This window comes from Protopterus annectens, chromosome 7.part0, assembly GCF_019279795.1.
Source record: "Protopterus annectens isolate FY-2018-M chromosome 7.part0, PAN1.0, whole genome shotgun sequence".
Classification (NCBI taxonomy): Eukaryota; Metazoa; Chordata; order Ceratodontiformes; family Protopteridae; genus Protopterus; species Protopterus annectens.
In genome coordinates, this window is record NC_056739.1 from 344,515,466 (window position 1) to 344,535,747 (window position 20,282).

Here is a 20,282-nt window from a genome sequence, read left to right on the forward strand (position 1 = left end):
TTGTCCGGTTTCATGATTCTGACATCAGTAAATTTCAAACTTTCAAGAACATCCCTTTCTTCCCTAGTTAGATTGATATCCTTGGGTTTCATAGGGGCTTCCGCTAAATTCCTGATATCATTCTCACAAACTTTTTCAAACAAAGCCAAGGTAGGATGCAAGATGGGGTTAAATACACTTGGTATCCTCAATTCTGTACCAGAATTTACAGAATGCTGGTTGTTGAATATTGAATTTAAGTTTAACTTCCTTGTAAAGATTTTTAAATCCACTAAAGCTTTTTCCACCTTAAAATGAGTTGAAGGAACAAATGTCAAACCTTTAGCCAAAATATCAATTAAACTTAATTCAGGTAAAAAAGAAGAGTAGTTAAAGATTTTAAAATTCCCTGTGGAATTAAACAAAACAGAAGGAAAATTGTTAGTTCCTAAGCACAATTCAGGGCCTAGCGTTTCCTCCTGTTGTTCTTCCTCTTCTTCCACTGTCCCTGATTCCTGTTCTGATAGGGCTGTTGTTTCTGAGTGGTCCCCAAGGGTATTTGAAAATCCCCCTCCCCCTAAAAGAAATCAGCGTCATCATTTTGATTATTAAAAGATGATTTTCTAGATTTACTAGCAATACTTTCGCTTCTCCTAATAACTGGGGTAGGGTTACCATTCTGATTTAAATTATTACTAATACCCCCATTTGCATTGTCACAAAATGCAACATTGTTCACATTAGTATTTATTTTTAACCTATTGTTCCCCACTGGTGGAGGTGGTGGGTAGGGTGAACCCTTCTCATAAACATCATAATCTCTTTTAAGTTTCTTTCTTTTATTTTCTTGTATTTTCCCCAATACATTTTCCATGCTGGAAAATATTCTTAAAAAATCAAATCTGTACCTGGGAAAATTAGGATCATTCCTTATGAGATTGTCAGTTTCTGCAAGCTCTTTTTTCAAAAGCTCTATTTGTTCATTATAATAAATAATCAGGCACTCCATATATTCAATACTATGCTTATCAAATAAACAAGTCAAAGTTTTATAAAATGCAGAGTTAATAATGACACCCATAGGAAACTTCCATTGTCGGAGCCCTTTAGGTACCTGTTTCCTTTTAGAACATTCAGTTAAATATTGAACTTCAATTTGTAACTTTTTATATTTAAATAACTTTGCATCATAGACTTTTAACTTGCTAGAAATGTCCCCAGTATCAATGTCCGAAACAGTACATTCATTTCTTCCATTATTAGAAGTATTCTGCTGTGTATTAACAAAATTGTCAGGTTCTTTTAACCACTCATCCAAGTTTGGTAGGGCATGAATAGTACTTACTACAGGGCGGGATGAATTAGGACGCATCAAGTTTTCGTCGTTCAAGTTGTTGTTGCCCATATTTAACCCTGCTGTATTAACTTGTACAGGGTTCCCCGAAGTAACTTTCGTTGTTCCTTTTTCATTGACACGACTGGAAGAAGAAAAGGAAACAGCATTCCCTTGCTGTAAACGGGCCCCATCACTGAAATTTTGCAATGTTGTAGGTAAACGGCCCGATTGGTTCACATTTTGTGGAGCTCCATTAGGCGCTCGCAAAGAGCTGCTCGGTGCTTGCAGGGAACCAGGGCTGACGTCACTATAGCCCAAGCTCGTCGCAACTTGATGCGATAACTGGTCAAAACGTTGTGTTAGCAGCTCCAAAAGGGCAGTAAGCTTGCCCATTCCAGATAGCTCATTAGAAGTTCCTGAGCTTGAATTAACAATATTGGTCATGTTTGTCACAGCTCCCAAGTTGTTGCTCATACCTTCCTTGAGCCTACCCTGGCTGTTAGGGCTATTAGTTAGTTGTGTTCTCTCCAAAAGCACACTAGGAGATGTCATATCATTCAAAGCAGGTAGCGGTTCTAAGGCTGAGGAATCATCAAATAACAGCTGCGAAGCAGTGCTGGAAATGCCTTCCATGAAAAACAACTCCACAAAGAAAAAAATAAATCAACAACTGATAAAAACCAAAATTGAAGACAAACCACACTGGCAACTGTTCAAGTTGATTAGCGCTTTCGTTTACTGGCAAATTGTAAACTTCTTCAGATAAAACAGCCAACATATTACATTCTTTAAATAGTGTAGTACAATATGATGTCATAATTGTATAATTCAATTATTCAATAAAACACTTAACTTTTAAAGAAAAAAATACACATATAGAACCAAATAACTAAATGCTAACTACATGATTATTAAAAATTTATACCCATTATAAAATAATATACATGTATATGCATAAATACATATACATGATACTACCAATTACCTGCAAAGTGCTTTTAATTTCAACAAACTTTTAATTGAAATCATTTCATTCAGCCCTGGTGGTGTGTTTGCATCAAGCTTAAGCTGCCACAAGATTTCTTTCTCTTCCAGTTTTAGGCTAGATGGACCTCCCCTCTCAGTATTATAAACACAATCAATAATCACAAACTGAAAGTTGTGACCAGGGTTATGTGTAACATGTCTAGCCAAAGCATTAAGGGGATTCTGTTTATTAAAAGTTTGTTGAAATTAAAAGCACTTCTCTACATTTATAGAGTACAACGCCCTCTTTTGGAATGTACCTCACAAGACATCTGCAGCAGCTGGAAAGGCCACAGAAGTACCTCACAAAGAGGATTACTGGCCTCAAACAAATGCCCTACACTGACTGCCTCAAAAATTTCCAGTTTAACTCCATAGCATATCGCCTACTTCGAGGTGATCTCTGCCTAACATATAAAGCTATGTCAAACCCAGAGCTGTTGGACATGCTACACCTAAAGAAATCCCAATCCCTCCGAGCTACACACTCTAGGGACCTAAACCTTGTCAGCACAATAAACAGGACATGCTGGAGTGATAGATTCCTGTCTCAGAGACTTCCCATATTCTGGAACAGGCTACCTATGTCAAGCAAAGTTCTTCATTAATCTAAAATCTAAAAAAATCTTAATGAGTGGATGGGAAATAGGAAATACACCCCGGGGATCACTTCTGTGTCCCTGCTCGACAGTGGCACATGAAAATAACTTTCCTGGGTGCCGTAAGCCAGGGAACTTTGTTGGCTAAGCTTACATAGGCTCTTGGGCTGATAGCCTAGTACCTACCTATGAACCTATGAGACTATTTATGCAGGGGGGATAGCCCCTCTCCACCCTCCACACCCCTGCTACTTAAATATAGCAACTCTGAGATTGCACTACAGCGAGGAAAAAGGAAATCTCCCATTCCGCGCTGTATGCAGATCTCCATTCAGAATGTCAAGATTCCGAAACTTTGAACATATGGTCTCAACCATATTAAATTTGACATTTTGGACATTACACATTCTGTAGAGAACCCATATATATATATATATATATATATATATATATATACATATATATATATATATATATATATATACATATACATAAATAAATATATATATATATATATATATATATATATACATATACATAAATATATATATATATATATATATATATATATATACATATACATACATATATACATGTGTGTATGTGTGTATGTATGCACATATACACAGGCAATGCAAGAAGTAAAATCTACATCTTATCACTTTGATATAAAAGGTAACGTGGACTTTATTAACAAATTATTGGGGTCCAGGGGAAGCTTTTGACATGCTTTTACTAAAATCATATTTTAAGCAAAAATAAGGCTTTTAAAATTGCTAGATGTCTGCATCAGTGTTTGTGAATGTGGTAGCCCCCTCTGAAGTGCTGATGTCATTAGAGCTATAATCCTGGTTTTGGCAAAAAGTTTAATTCAGTCCCAAAGAATGGAACATCTACGTTCGTACACCCCTTGAGGACAATGACCAGACTGCATGCATACTTAGAGTGATGGGCTTTGTGTGTTTGTGTGGGAGGAGGTACTAAGGTACAGACAAGTGGCAGAGGTATGGTTTTGAAAGTATGTTGCTCTGTAGGCCTGAGAAGGGATTTTTTCAGTACTTCAGCTTATGTGGGCTGCAGTGGGATAGAGGTATGTTGCTTACTTGTTAATGACAAGTTTTGCCTCCCAGTGTAAAAAAGTTCTTATATCTTTCATAAGCAGAATTCAGTCAGGGGATTGTCATTGAACATGAGGAAGTTGCTATAATATCTCAGGTGTTAGTGCTGGAAGATTGACAAGAACAGACTTAGGTCCTGCTATAATCAAAATTTAAAGCATGGAGGTAGATAAATGTATAAAATAAAGTAATTTCCTTAATAATGTGACAGTCAGTATGATGTTTATCCAGTATGGAACCACTTATATCTATGGAATAAGAGTGATTCAGGTGATTATGCAGACAAAACATATCAGAATATCAGAGCAATGCATGGGTACCACAATTAGGATAGGCTTAGAACAGAATATTAGGAATGACTTTTGCAATTTTGTAAATCGATACAATACTGTGTATATGAGAGAGGCAAGCACAAATGTTGCAATTCAAACAGGCTGTACAACACAATACAAGAAAATATGACACTGTATGACACATTGCAACATAGTGCACAATGTGTCTAAATCATTAATAGTGTAGAAATGCATATCAGAGTAAGGCGGGCTTACAAAGCAGAATACAAGGTTTAGAGTTTATCAAGAAAATGTCATGGCTGACAGTTTTACAGGCACAAGTCATATCCTGATGTTATATGACCATCATTCATATTGCATTAAATATTACTGGTTATATAAAATAGTGCAGTCGTGGTGCTAAAATAATTTTGAAATCCATGTTGGTGATCTGATAGCAGGCCATGGCTATTAAAGTGTTTGAGCAGTTGTTTGTAAATAATTTTTTCAATGATTTTGGTAATGGAGCAAAGATTAGAAACAGGTCTGTAGACTTTGACGTCATTGGATGAGGGGACAGTAGGAAGGGGCATCAATATAGAATGATTAAAGGAAGCTCGAACAATCAATGATGTAAGTGAGAGGATAAAATGTGGTTAAGTAGCTTGAAAATGTAATTAACTGCTTTCATAAGGAAGCTGGGAGAATGATGCATTTACGATGAAGAGGCGTTTAGGTTTTTTCTAAAAAACATGACGTTTCTCGACAGATACTACAATGGGAATCTAGTTAATCATAAACAACTTTATTAGAACACATTCTTCTGTCTTATATGTTTTTCTAGATGCATTTCCATCTTCAGAGCATTAGCATGCTTATAATAAATTCTTGATAGCACAAGCATTCTTCTACCATTTATTTTAGAAATATAAGCAGCAGTCTTTAAACCCAACCTTAGCACCTAACTTTCACTTCACATTGAAAAGAAATAAATACACCCCTTTTTTGTTTCCTTTTTTGTTATTAGTGTTAATAAGTGGGTAATATCCTGTGAGAGAAGACTTAATATAACTTTGTACCTTTGTGAAAACAGTAAAATATACATTATATTAAGCCTTCCCCAAGCAGAACAGTATCACAGAAATAAAGAATATGCTATTTGAAAAAGTTGTACTGTGGTCTCTTCCACTGTAAGATTTTTATTCATGTTATTTTTTTTAAGTAAATGCATCAAAAGTAACTGATTAAATTAAAATTCAGTTATCATAATGCATGGGGGTAGAGGGTCAAACGGGACAAGGGAATACTTACTGTGTCTCCAAAATAAACAGCACCAGAATGCCATTATGGTTGGCAACTTATGTATACTTTGTGCACCAGTGTACAATCAGTTTTGGTCATGCTAGTTGCTATGAATATTTGTTTTGGTTTAGTTAATTTAGTTCATTTATTTTAACTGATATGATTCTTCAGATATAGTGGAAAACTTTGTTTTGTTATCACAGTTCATGAGGACAGGATTGGCCTAAACAGGCAAGCAGTTAAAGAGTACAGTAATGGTCTTATTAGTGTGTTATACTAGATTAATATGTTTTATTTGTATTACAGTAAATGACAACATGCCAATCACCATACAGGTATGCTGTATAAGACAGTAACACAACTGTCAGTCAACAGTTGATTTCCCGTTACTGTTATCAGTGAGGCTGTTTATCAACAGTTGATTATACCCTAGTGTCAATCATGTCTTAGCTGACTATCTTAACTCATGGAGGAATATGCTGGATTGGACTTGTTATTGCATATCACATGACCCATGTTTTTAGAAGCAGCTAATAAAATATCACCTAAAATTAACCAAAGTTTCAACAGTTATATGCATTTATATATTCTAAATGATGGTTGTGCAATGCTGGTAAAAGAAAAACATCACAGTGATGTGCTGTAACTGAACAAACAAAACTCAAAGGTAGCACAAGCTGAGAGCAGCATAAACTGATAAATGATTCACTTAATAAAATTCTTCAACAAAAGCTTATTCTTATAAAAGAATGACCCCTCTGAGACATATTTTATTCATCATTTTGTGTGCTTGATTGTTTTCTGTGGTAGCAAGCTGATCACTGTGGACCATTTGCAGACACAGCATTGGTCAGTCTCTTTGCAGCTGAAGAGGTGAACAATAATACAGGAAAAATGAAGAAAACAATAGAACAGCGATTCCAAACAAATAACAAATATCTTTATTTATATCAAGAACTGGTGAAGAAGTGAAGGAGATGGGTGGAGTAGTGATTAAGTAGTTAGAGGATGTGCCCTTGCACCAGGCTTAGCTGTGCAGGTATCTTTGCTTGTTAATTAAGGAATATATTTAAAACGTGAGGTGGTTTATTTAAAGTGGTTAAAAAGACAGCCGCAGAGTTTAGGTGCTAGTGTAATTGGTGCAATGTAGTTTAGTTTTTGGTATGAGCAGTGTGGAAGTTGTATTGTGAGTGATGTCTGGGCTTGCAGGAGGATGTTACACAATGCAATAGTTTGAAGGGCAATGCTCCAAATAAGAGGTCAGCACTCTGGAAGTGCAATAGTATTCCTTTGGGGGAAATCGATGAAGTAACGGGTCTTATTTTTTTATATTTTGTAGAGTAGATGAGTTTTTCATGACTGCTGTACCAAAACTGGGGAGGTCATATTCAACTTGAAATAGTAGGAGTCCTTTGCCTATGGCAGTCCTTACTGGGGTTGTTAGGGAAGGAGAGGTTTCCTAGCTCAACTGAGAAGGGGATTAATTTTATTGCAATTTTTTTCAGTATGGAAATGGAAGTCAATGGTTTGGTCTAGACAGATTCTTGGGTTTTGGCTGATGTAGTTGCTTCTGCTTTTGTGATGTTTAAGTCTTAATTACTGAGCAAATTAAGGGAGTGGGATAGTTTTGGTGAGTTCTGAAAAGCACAGTTTTCATTTTGGATGGCTTAAGAATTCATTTTCAACATTTAACCACCAGGAATAGAATGTAAATTTGTCTGTTTGGGACTGCCTGTCAGATTGGGAATAGTTTGATCCATAGATAACAATGTCATCAGCATATACGATATATGGTAAATGAAGGAGGTCAAAAGAAAATTTTCTATTAATGAAGGGGAATATTAAGGGGAAAGGACTGAGCCCTGCAAAGAACTCCTTTGTGTACTGGAGCTTCTCCAGAAAAGGATGATCCTGTTTTGATACTGAAGAATCTGTTTGTGAGTATGTCTTTCCAAATGGCTGAGTGATCTGCACTAATGCCACTTTCTGTCCATTTGTCAAGAAGCAGGGTATGGTCGATGAGTTCAAATGTCATACTCAAGGTGTCTCTTAAGACTGTAGCACTGAGGTCACGTTGGTCCATATTTTGTAGGATATAATCAGTAAGGGTCCAAAGAATAGTCATGTTGCTGTGTTCTGGTCAGAAACTATGGTGTTCTAAAGAGAGAAGATGGCATTGTATGTGGAAAGTTGTGTGCAGACAATTCTTTCCACGTATTTGCCTTGGGTACAAAGAATAGAGGCAGGTCAAAAGTGGGAGGAATTTTCAGGATTATATTTTGATTATAATATTCAAAGCAGGTATTGTCTGTCTTATTAATTAACGCCAATATAATGTTCCTATACTAGGTCGCTGTTTAGAAATGTCCTTACTGCTGTATACATCTACATACACACTGTACCATACTATTTTTCCGGTCTACTGCTGCAGCATGTTGTAGTTTACATTATTTATTTTTTTTTTTTTTTTAGTTTTGGACCTTTCTTAGTCAGTGATATCAAAACACAGCACCTGTAGGAATTTTACTTATAAAGAAAAAAAGCTGAAAATGCACTATGTATCTATGTTTTAATAATTCTCGAAATTTGCTATAATTATATTCATTGTTATCTATGCAACAAAACCAAGTACAAAGAAGCAAACATTTGATGTCTTCTCGTGGTTAATAAAGCTGATGCTCAGAGTACATAAGTTCGGAACAGATCAGGGCTGTAAATATTTCACATCTGTTTGTGCGCAATGCATTAAATATCAGAATAAAACCAAATGTTATTTTTCTGAGATGTATCCTCCCATTTCATCACTGCATCATGACTGGCTAGAGGCAAAGTAATCCTGTACCTCTCACCTGTACAGATTTTTGCAGAATGTACACATTTTTGCCTCATATTGTTGGTCCCATTTTCATAAAATTGTGGTTTTCTGTCAAATTAGCCTCACATCATTAAAGACTGAAGTTAGAAAATAATGACATAAATTTGGGTTTCAGACTTCCTACCCTTCAGAAAAGTCATGTTTATGCCAAACCTATTATTCTTTCACCTTTCTAAGTTTGTAAGAGCAATATTTTAAAAAAGTTCCTTATTTTGGGGGTTTTGTCCCACTTTTATTTATGGCTTTGTCCAGATTTCTTGCTCCAAGAGGTTGAGAGGTACGGCTAAGGCTATAAAGCCATGCTAGTTCCTCCATTTCATATTTTATTTAGAAAAAAGATCGATAAATATAATGCACCAAATTACCTTTTCGTATGGGACAGAACAAACCGGAGCCTTTAGAACGGTTGAATCAGCCGCACATAGTCAGCCCCGCCCCTTTTTCTGGTTCGTGACGTGAGCTGAGACATAGCAATGCCCTTTCAGCCAAGATCGTTTAGCATAATATAAAAAGCATATTAGTTACACTCTGCTTTAGAAAATGTACTTCTCAAGTCTTCTGCTAAGAGTGTGTTGGGCGTGTTTCTTCTTTCCTAATCCTGGGAAAGGAGAGGTGATGAGAGGCAGCAATTTTGGTAAATGTAGAGACTTTTTCTTTAAAAGTAAGGAACCTTCAGGTATCGTGTCTTACCATTCAGCAAGAATTTGCCAGCGCTACAACAACCAATATAATTTTGCTACAATGTATGACCGAAAGCTGCGCATTCCTCTGTATTCTGCTTATGTGTTTCAGCGCAATTTTGGTGGTTGCAGAAGAAGCGAATGGTTTATAGAGCCCCAGGTAAGGCAATTCAGTCTGCAACGTTCTCACTTAAAAAGTATGCACATGGGATTGTTAATATATACTGTATTTTCCACTAGTATATAGTCACAGGACACAGGTTACTGAGAGTATACTGAGACAGTAACCAACGTTGAAGTGCTTTGACAATTCTGAGGTCAAAAGTGCCAGAAATACAGCAATTTTGATAAGATCGCATTCCCGATTAGTTTAGGGTTACCACCTGTCTTTCTTTCTGAGGGCAGTACTCTTTGGGCAATTGTGTCCTGATGAAAAAAAATGGCAAATGTCCTGTGATGTTAAGACTAAAAATATATATCGTACGTTTTCTTTAATAGTCGCATAAATCAGTTATTTTGTATTTGAAACACCTAAATGCTATAAGAAATAGCATGCGCAAATTAAACACTACACAAATAAACTTTTATTTTGGCAAAAAAGTGAAGTTATGTCATTTGCATAGGCTGTGGGTGTTTTGTACTGCAAAATTTGACATTTCTACAAAAAATGTCCCAATTTGGGCATTTGAAAAGGTGGCACCCCTAGATTAATTTTCTAGTGTACAGCTTGAGTAGATTGCTTCTGTCAGGGCAACACACAAGATATTTTCTGGAATGATTAAATGGCTGTGCATGCCACTAGATATATGAAAAATGAATATATATATATATATATATATATATATATATATATATATATATATAAATAACATCCATACCACTAAAAAGGGAGGGTTATCGTTTCCATGAATATTCAGAAGCACAATAAACCAATGACACTTTTTTGTAACTCATGTATTATCATGGTAGGTAGCAGATAAATACTTTCATCTTTATGACAATCCAGTAAGAGACAAAAGTATTGCAGTAACATCCTTAGTAATCTTGCTATCAACTCCAGATTCCCTGTACCCATGTGTCCCTTTCTGAGAACCAAAGACAAGATGAATTTGTACAATAATCCTAGTATTTCTAGTTTCTGATACTGTTCACTGAACACTGTAAATTATCTTTCTCCTGTTTGTGCCATTTGTTGCAGTATTGGTTAGGGTTTTACTGGGTCAGGTTGCTAACCTGGCACCCAATCCTCCCCGGAGGGTGTACCACACACTCGCACATTGCTTACTGTACTTATTTCCTTTTTTCACTTGAAAGAAAGTTACTGTTTGTCGTTTTTGCATTTAGTTACTTGTATCACATTGCACTCAAGTTACCTGGCACTTGCTCACTAAAGCAATTATATAAGTCAGCACTAAAAATTAAAAGCACTACACCCTCACTCCCCACTGGCCCTTGTTTTCAATTAAGGATTTCCCAATATTATTCTAGCATGTCCAAAGGTCAGTTGTCAATCTCCTCTCCGGTCCAGCTGGTGAATGCACGAAACTTGAGGAAGTGTCATAACTGCCCCATGTACACGAACAACCCTCTCCTCCTCCCACATAACACAAATAAGAGATGCAGCTATTTAGCCAAACTGGAGGCTGAGCTCTCTCAACTCAGGACTGGCAAGACCAGACAGGAGGAGAAGGCAACTACACACACCACAAAACCAGCCTCACATAATGCTACCACTCCACTGAATCAAACACATAAACACACAAAGACATACTCGGAGGCTCTGAGTAAAATTTACCTAAACAGCAGAGGCCTCCAAAGCAGACACCCAAACAACTGCTACCTCAAGACACACAAGCAACACATAAACCACAAAAGCAGTGTGCAAAGCAGTCACAGCCCTTAAGGCCAAATACAACACCAAACATACTTGTCATAGGTGACTCCATAGTCAGACACACTGCCACTCACCAGGCTGAACAAGGAGAGGGTCACAGTAAGCCGCCGAGCGGCTAGAATCCGCCCACACACAAAGCTTTCGGTCACTCCACAGCAAGTACAAATATGACACAGTCATTGTCCATGCTGGTGTGAGCGACCTGAGGCGATACCTCCTGGACTGCATGAAAGAGACATTATGTAGCCCAGGCAGGTATGACCCTGACCCTGAGCAGTATCCTTCCTTCACCAAGAATGATGCCACAATATAGAGACAAGATGATCAGCTTTAACAATTGGCTTAATGTCTGGTGTCATTCAAAGGGGATCCAGTGTCTGTCTGCCTGGGATGACATGCCACCTGTCACCCTGGGATTCGGATATTGGCTAAGGCTCTTGCCACCCCATAGTGCCTTTTTAGGCAAGGCTCAAATTCTAAACCTACCACCCTAGAAAACAAAAATGGGAAGAAATTGGTAATGCTGCTCAATGCCAGAAGTCTAAATCTCAAAATGCCTTTTCGAGGCCCTTCTCAGTATGGAGAACATCGATGTCTGTGCTGTAACTGAAACCTGGTTCAAGGCTCCTGAGAGCACCCGGCAGTATTAGGTTTTACGTCATATCAGGCGTTCCGGCCCCAAACCCGGACCACTCCACAAAAGGAGGGTGTATCCATATTCATAAAGGATACCACACCTCCAGGTTGGGCAACAGCATGATGAAGCTGAAACCATCCAGGTGCAACTAACAATAGGCAAAACTGCTCTACAAATTGTAGCATGCTACAGGCCACCCTCTCAAACTCAGGAACCCCACACAGCCTTCCTGAAGACACTGGAGGGTATAAATGTATCTCCAAACACCATCATATTGGGTGACTTCAACTACCGAATATAGACTGGGAACATTACTCAAGCCCTATTTCTAGCCCAACGGTTCCTGGAGTTCATAAATTCAAATGCCATGGAACAGCTAGTCACTGTTCCCACGAGAGGAGAAAATATACTAGATCTCATTGTCACAAACATGGGGACAAAATCCACACCGGAGTATATCCCTCATTGGTGAGATCTGATCATAAACTAATCTCACTGGAAATCCCCGCCCCACCCCAAACAAAAAGACCATAGTGAAGAACTTCTCTAAAGCAAACTTCACACTACTCAAGACTGGTGTGGTATCCTTCAAGGCCCCTGAGTCAGAGGAAACCACAACCCAAGCTGCCTTACAAATGCCTTCTATGAACACCTCCAGGACTGCATGGATCAGGCAATCCCAAATAAAACCAAGACTCTTTCCACAAGGTCCAGGCGTCCAGTCTGGTGGACCCCAGCCATTAACAATGTTTACAATAAGAGGCGGAGGCTATTACATGATAGAACAAAATCCATAAAGGAAGTCACCCTGATCATTATTAGTAAAAAATACGAGCACTCATAAAATCAACTAAGGCCAATTTTGAGAGAAAAATTGCCATGGATTCAAAGGACAATCATAAGGCCTTTTTCAGCTATGTTAGGAACCTGGGTGGAAACTCACAGATATGCTCAGAATTAGTCCAAAATGATACAAAAATCACTGAACCCACAGAAATTGCCAACATACTGGCAGACAGGTTCAGTGCAAACTTCACCCCTCTCCCCTAAGAGGATAACTATCCCAGCCGAGTGTAGCCTCCCGGACATCTCTCAAATCGGGTGAAAGCTGCTCTCTCTAAAGCTAAAAACACAGCATCAATGGGACGGATGGTGTCCCCGGCTGTGTGCTACATTGGCGAAATGAGGAAGTAACACCCCACATAAAGCAGCTGTTTAATCTCAGCCTTGGGGACGTGTGCCCAATGTGTGTGGCGTGCAACTGTGGTGTCCCCACACACAAAGGTGGCGCCTCACGGCGGACTGGTAAATTAGCCCCATAAGCTTAACAAGTCTAGTCTGCAAAGCTATGGAGAGGATCATAATGGAGCTCATAAACAAAGATATAGGGGACTTGCAGACATTGGGCTTTGTCAAGGGAAGATCATGCCTTTTGAACTTTGGTGGAGCTTCTTGAAATAGTCACCAAGGCCATTGATGAGGAAAGGCAGTCCATACAGCCTACCTTGACCTTGGTATTGAAAAAAACTACCAACTTAAATGTAAACCCATATGTCACAAGATGGGTAGGACAGAACCCAGTGGTGTCCCACAGTCGTCCTTGGCCCCCTATTGTTTGGCATCTACTTTTCAGAAGTACAGGCCAACATGGGAGGACTTTGGCTGACAAAGTTTGCAGATGACTGCAAACGATATCCTTCAGAAGGGACTCCAGGAAACAGATAGCTGGTGCCAGAGCCATGGCCTGAAGTTAAGCGCCAAAAATGTAAGTCATACCCCCCGGGAAAACAAGGTAACCCCAAGCTACCATATAGGTGGCAATCCACTAAGCACAGAAGAGGTTATCAGGGACCTGGGGACCCAGGTTGACAGTGGCCTTTCTTTTGACACTCACATTGCTAAAGTGGTTAGAAAGACCTTCTACATTGCCCACCTGATCATGAAGGGATTCACATCCAGATCAAGTGAGGTCATTGTTCCCCTGTACTCTTCACTTATCAGACCAATGATGGGTACAAAGCCCCATTCGGGGGGTGTCTCACCCGACATCTGCAGCAAATTGGGAGACCCCCAAAGTTTCCCCCCCAAAGGGTAAAGGGGCCCCCAAAACTGTCCTATGCTGCCCGATTGAAGAAACTCCCGCCCTATTCAGTCATACCGTCTGCTCAGAGGTGACATGTGCCTGACATACAAGGCCATGTCCAACCCGAATTAATGGACATGCTCCACCTCAAAAATCCAAATCCACCAAAACCACTAGAGCAAGCAACTTAAACCTTGATATAAGGGCGTGCTGGAGGGGAGGATGTTATCACTCACCTATCCTATGCTGTAAAAAAAAAATCCGTCCATGTGAGACAGAGCACTCGCTGACTCTGTTCAAGAGAAATCTAGACCTGTGGATGGGAGATCGAATCATCTGTGGGTCACTCCTGAACAGAGGCACAACAAACTAATGGGCACAGTATTTTTTCATATAAGGGAGGCTTATAAATGCCTTAGGGCAGATAGCCTAGTATAAACCTATGAACCTATGAACCTATGAGCACACACACACTCACAGCTTGGCCAATTTAGAATATCCAATCCACCTTGCATGTCTTTGCAATTTGGGGAGAAACTGGAGCAGCCGTAGGAAACCCACATGGACTTAGGGAGGACATGCAGAAGGCACCCCACCCAAGAATCATAGGTTCATAGGTTCATAGGTTCATAGGTTCATACTAGGCTATCTGCCCGAGGGCATCTACAAGCCTAGCCCATCGTTTTGTGGCTTACGCCACCCCTTTAGTATGGGGAACTATACCCATTATTTTGCTGTGCCTCTGTCGAGCAGTGACACTGAGGTAATCCCTGGGGTATATCTGCGATCTCCCATCCATTGGTCAAGATTTCTCTTGAACAAGGCCAGCGAGGTGCTCTGCCTCACATATACCGGGATTTTGTTCCACAGCATAGGGAGTCTTTGGGTGATGAATCTATCCCTCCAGCACGTCCTATTAATAGCCGTGTCGAGGTTTAAGTCTCCCGCCCTTGTGGTTCTGACGGATCTAAATTTTTTGAGGTGAAGCATATTCGTCAAATCTGGGTTTGACATGGCCTTGTATGTTAGGCAAAGGTCACCTCTGAGCAAGGTGCGACTGAATAGAGCTGGAGTTCTTTCAGTCGGGCAGCATAGGACAGATTTTTGAGACCCTTTATCCTTTTGGTGAGGAACTTTTGTGGCCTCTCCAGCTGCTGCAAGTGCCGGGTCAGATACATTCCGAATGGGGCATTGTACTCAATCATTGGTCTGATGAGTGATGAGTATAGGGAGACTATGACCTCCCTTGATCTAGATGAGAATCCCTTCATGATAAGGTGGGCAATGTAGAAGGTCTTCCTAACTACTTTAGCTACATGGGTGTCGAATGACAGACTACTATCAACCTGGGTCCCCAGGTCCCTGATAACTTCTTCTGTGCTCAGTGGATTGCCACCTATTTGGTAGCTAGGGTAACCTTGTTTTTCCCGAAGGGTATGACTATGCATTTTTGGCATTTAACTTTAGGCCATGGCTCTGGCACCAGTTATCCGTTTCTGTTAGACCCTTCTGAAGTTTATCTCTGTCAGATGTGTTTTCTACTATGGCCCAGTTTGCAGTCATCTGCAAACTTTGTCAGCCATAACCCTCCTGTGTTTGCTTCTACTGGAAAAGTAGATGCCAAACAAGAGTGGGCCCAGGACTGAGCCCTGTGGGACACCACTTGTGACAGGCTTTGAGTCTGACATGGTGCCAGCAACTCTGACCCTGTGGGTTCTGTCACTCAGCCAGTTTGCAACCCATCTTGTGATGTATGGGTTAACATTTAAGCTGATGAGTTTTTCAATGATACCCGAGTGGGGTATTGTATCGAAGGCCTTCGCCAGATCGAGGTAGGCTGTATGGACTGCCTTTCCTCATCAATGGCTTTGGTGACTGTTTCAAAAAGTCAGCCAAGTTTAAAAGGCATGATCTGCCTTTGACAAAGCCAAACTGGGTTGGATCCAAAGTCTGCAAATTCCTATGTCTTTGTTTATGAGGTCCATTATGATCCTCTCCATGGCTTTGCAGATAAGGCTTGTCAAGCTAATGGGCGGTAATTTCCAGGGTCAGTGGAGGCACCGCCTTTGTGAAGTGGGACCACAGTTGCAGTGCGCCACTCCTGGGTGCGTATCCAGAGGTAAGACTATGATTAAACAGCTGTCCTAGCTGTGGGTTTAATTCCTTGTTGAGTTCGTGGAGCACACAGCCGGGGACACCATCAGGTCCCATGGATGCTGTGTTTTTGCTTTGGAGAGAGCAGTTCTCACTTGGGCGTTAGAGATGTTTGGGGGCTGCAATCGTTTGGTATAGATATCTCTCCTTTTGGGGAGGGGAGTTTGCACTGAACCTGTCAGCCAGTATGTTGGCAATGTCTGTAGGATCAGTAATCTTCACATCATTTTGAACTAGTTCTGAGCATATCTGGGAGTTTCCTCCCAGGTTTCTAACATAGCTAAAGAAGGCCTTATGATTGTCTTTTGAGTCTTTAGCTATTTTTCTCTCAAAATTTGCTTTGGATAATTTTATGAGAGCTCTTAGTTTTTTACTTATAGTGATCAAGGGTGTCTTACCTTTTAAGGATTTTGCTCTATCTTGTAGTAGCTTCCTCCTTTTGTTGTAGAGTTTGTTTATGGCTGGGGTCCACCAGACTGGACGCTTGCCTTTGGTACAAAGAGTCTTTGTTTTGCTTGGGATTGCCTTGTCCATGCAGTCCTGCAGGTGCTGGTAGAAGGCATTTGTAAGTGATTCAGCGGCTTGAGTACTGTTTTCCCCGGCTCGGGGCCTTAAAGGAGACCACACTAGTCTTTAGAAGTGTGAAGTGGGCTTCGGAGAAGTTCTTTACTGTGGTCTTTTTTATTTCAGGTGGGGGTGGGATGAGGACCTCCAGCGAGATTAGTTTGTGATCTGATCTCAGCAGTGAGGGCTATACTTCGGTGTTGAACATTGTGCTCCCATGTTCGTGATGATGAGATCAAGTATGTTTTCTCCTCTTGTGGGGATGGTGACTAGTTGTTCCATGGCATTTGAGTTTATGAATTCCAGGAACTTTTGGGCTAGGGTGTTTGGGCTTGAGTAGTGTTCCCAGTCTATATTAGGGTAATTGAAGTCACCTAGTATGATGGTGTTTGGTGATACATTTATCCCCTCTAGTGTTTTCAGGAAGGCCATGTGAGGTTCCTGAGTTTGTGAGGGTGGCCTGTAACATGCTACAATTTGCAGCGCAGTCTTGCCTATGGGTAATTGCACCTGGATGGTCTCCGATGCATCGTGCGTTGCCACCAGTCTTGAGGTGTGGGTGTCCTTGATGAATATGGATACCCCCCCTCCTTTTTTGGTATTGTCCGGATTTTGGGGCCTGAACGCATGATATGAGGTAAAACCTGATAGTGCTGGGGTGCTCACAGGAGCCTTGAACCAGGTTTCTGTCACAGCACAGACATCGATGTTCTCCATACTGAGAAGGGCCTCAAGTGCGTGCATTTTGAGATTTAGACTTCTGGCATTGAGCAGCATTACCCTTAGTTTTTCCTTTTTGTGTTCTAGGGTGGTAGGTTTAGAATTTGAGCCTTGCCTAAAAAGGCACTATGGGGTGGCAAGAGCCTTTGCCAATATCCGAATCCCAGGGTGACAGGTGCAAGCCATCCCTGCGAAGCAGCGTGGCTTGTCCAGCATGTCATCCCAGGCAGACAGACATTGGATCCCCTTTGAATGACACCAGAGTTTAAGCCAATTGTTAAAGCTGATCATCTTATCTCTGTATTGTGGCATCATTCTTGGTGAAGGTAGGATACTGCTCAAGGTCAGGGTCATACCTGCCTGGGCTACATAATCAGAGAGCTCCTCAATGTCTCTTTTCATGTAGTCCAAGGAGGTACGTCTCAGGTCATTTACACCAGCGTGGACAATGACTGAGTCGTATTTGTACCTGCTGTTGAGAGACCTGAGTGCTTGCGTTATGTGGCGGATTCTAGCGCCCGACAGGCAGCTTACTGTGACCTTCTCCTTACTCAGTCTGGTGAGCGGGACGTCAGTGTGTCTGACTATGGAGTCACCAATGACTAGTGTGTTTGGCCTTAAGGGCTGTGACTGTTTGACACTCTGACTGTGAGGTCTATGTGTTGCAGGTGTTGTGTTCTGAGGTGGTGGTTGTTTGGGTGTCTGCTTTGGTGGCCTCTGCTGTTTTGGTAGATTTTTGATCAGAGCCTCCGAGTATGTCTTTGTGTGTTTATGTGTATGATTTGAGGTTGTGATGGTACTATGTGAGACTGGGTCTATAGTGTGTGTGGTAACCTTCTCCTCCTGACTGGTCTTGCCAGTCCTATGTTGAGAGAGCTCAGCCTCCAGTTTGGCCGTATAGTTGCATCTCTCGCATGTATTTGTGTTTTGTGGGAGGAGGAGAGGGTTGTCTGTGTACATGAGGCAATTGTAACATTGCCTCAATATTCCCAGGTTCACCAGCTGAGCAGGAGAGGACACTAGCAACTGATCCCTCGACATGCTAGAAGGAATAGACAAAAAAACTTTAAAAGAGATTCCGGGGGACTTGGGTGACCGAGAAATGGGGGTTTGCCTTTTTGGGGTACTATCTATGACAAGAGTGCCGTATCAAGGTAATAAGTACTGTAGGAGCAAGTGCTAGGTTTAACAGATAGAGAATAGTCTACTTGGAGTCAAGTAGAGATGATCTTTTTAGTTATAGGATACGCTGATTAGATCAGTAGTATAGTTCGAGGAAGGTAGTTTTAAGGGAAAATTTGAAGAGTGGACTTTAGGTAGCCCGAATAGTTTAAACCTGCTTAACCGGCGCTGCCCTAGTGTGCAACAGTGGCAACTCTGCGCTAAATCACGCTAAATCGCGCTAAAGCGCTTTTATAGCAGGGGCTGGAAAAGACAGGAAATGACCCAAAATGGCCAATAGACTACAAGTTACTGCCTTAAACCACTCCTCTAAGGACAAACAGGCAGCTCAGTACTCCCCACTCTCACTGGTGAGTAAAGAAACTTCCCCCTGACCAAACAAGGAAAATGGAGAAACACAGGAACCAAGACAAAGCCCAGGGATCAGCAAAATCTGGTCTCTGGAACACTAGTTAGGAAAGTATGGAAAACAAGGATATTTTTTGTTTTGTTTTTTTCAAGTTTTTTTACAGAAAAGCAGAAAACACAATAAATGCTATGATTTTCGACTAAATGCTATCAAAAGCTAGTACACTTGAGTGTATTAGCCTGTAGTTTAACTTTTAGGCAAAACTTAAACTAGCAAGTGCAGTAAACAGTTTTAGCTTATAAACACAGTAAAAACAGTGCAAACTTTGATAAAACAAGCAGAAACAGTAGTCGAAAGGCACAAAAAGTCGAAAAAAGCCAAGAAAAATACTTAAAATCTGGAAAGGTAGTCTTTTCTGGTCTCTGCTGCTAGAGGAACACTGCTGGCCACCACGAGGAGCTGTGCTGAGTTCTCAATAGCTGGAAAAGCCCGCCAAAATGTGCTTTATAGCAGGGGGCTGGAAAAGACAGGAAATGACCCAAAATGGCCAATAGACTACAAGTTACTGCCTTAAACCACTCCTCTAAGGACAAACAGGCAGCTCAGTACTCCCCACTCTCACTGGTGAGTAAAGAAACTTCCCCCTGACCAAACAAGGAAAATGGAGAAACACAGGAACCAAGACAAAGCCCAGGGATCAGCAAAATCTGGTCTCTGGAACACTAGTTAGGAAAGTATGGAAAACAAGGATATTTTTTGTTTGTTTCAAGTTTTTACAGAAAAGCAGAAAACACAATAAATGCTATGATTTTCAACTAAATGCTATCAAAAGCTAGTACACTTGAGTGTATTAGCCTGTAGTTTAACTTTTAGGCAAAACTTAAACTAGCAAGTGCAGTAAACAGTTTTAGCTTATAAACACAGTAAAAACAGTGCAAACTTTGATAAAACAAGCAGAAACAGTAGTCGAAAGGCACAAAAAGTCGAAAAAAGCCAAGAAAAATACTTAAAATCTGGAAAGGTAGTCTTTTCTGGTCTCTGCTGCTAGAGGAACACTGCTGGCCAGAGAACCTCTTGCTGTGAGGCGACAATGCTAACTGGTGCATTACCTAATAAAAATATGATTCTGGATGAACATCAGCCATTCTGCACAGTATTCTAGTACAGTCTGTAGCTGTGCACTCCATATATTCACAATAGTTTCCTTATCAGCAAGAGAATGCAAGAGAATTTGATTCATACTTTTCAGTGCTGAACTGTTAGAAGCTAGGATATTGGAAATACTTCTGAATAGCAAAGCCACAAAAGCATTCATGTAAATCTTTTATTTATCCTTAAGTGTCATGTCTTATGTTAGCTTTTGATCATGTTTACATTTTGTTTACATATTTTTAGTAAAAGCATTTCGAATGCAACTTTGGAATATATTTTTTATCTCTTTTTAAACTATGTATTTGTGTTATGCTTCTTAAATATTTGAAAGTAGGTTGTGCAATGGAATTATGTTCTGTG

At 40.3% G+C, this 20,282-nt stretch overlaps 1 protein-coding gene across 1 annotated transcript in view; it reads left to right on the forward strand.

The window, feature by feature from the left end:
- The first annotated feature begins 9,003 nt into the window (after positions 1-9,003).
- Positions 9,004-20,282, forward strand: part of LOC122805811 (endonuclease domain-containing 1 protein-like) — a 146,880-nt gene continuing 135,601 nt past the window's right edge. The window contains exon 1 of the mRNA XM_044076072.1: positions 9,004-9,347. Within this exon, the coding sequence (XP_043932007.1) occupies positions 9,048-9,347 (300 nt within the window). The 5' untranslated portion in view covers positions 9,004-9,047. The remainder of the gene's footprint in view (positions 9,348-20,282) is intronic.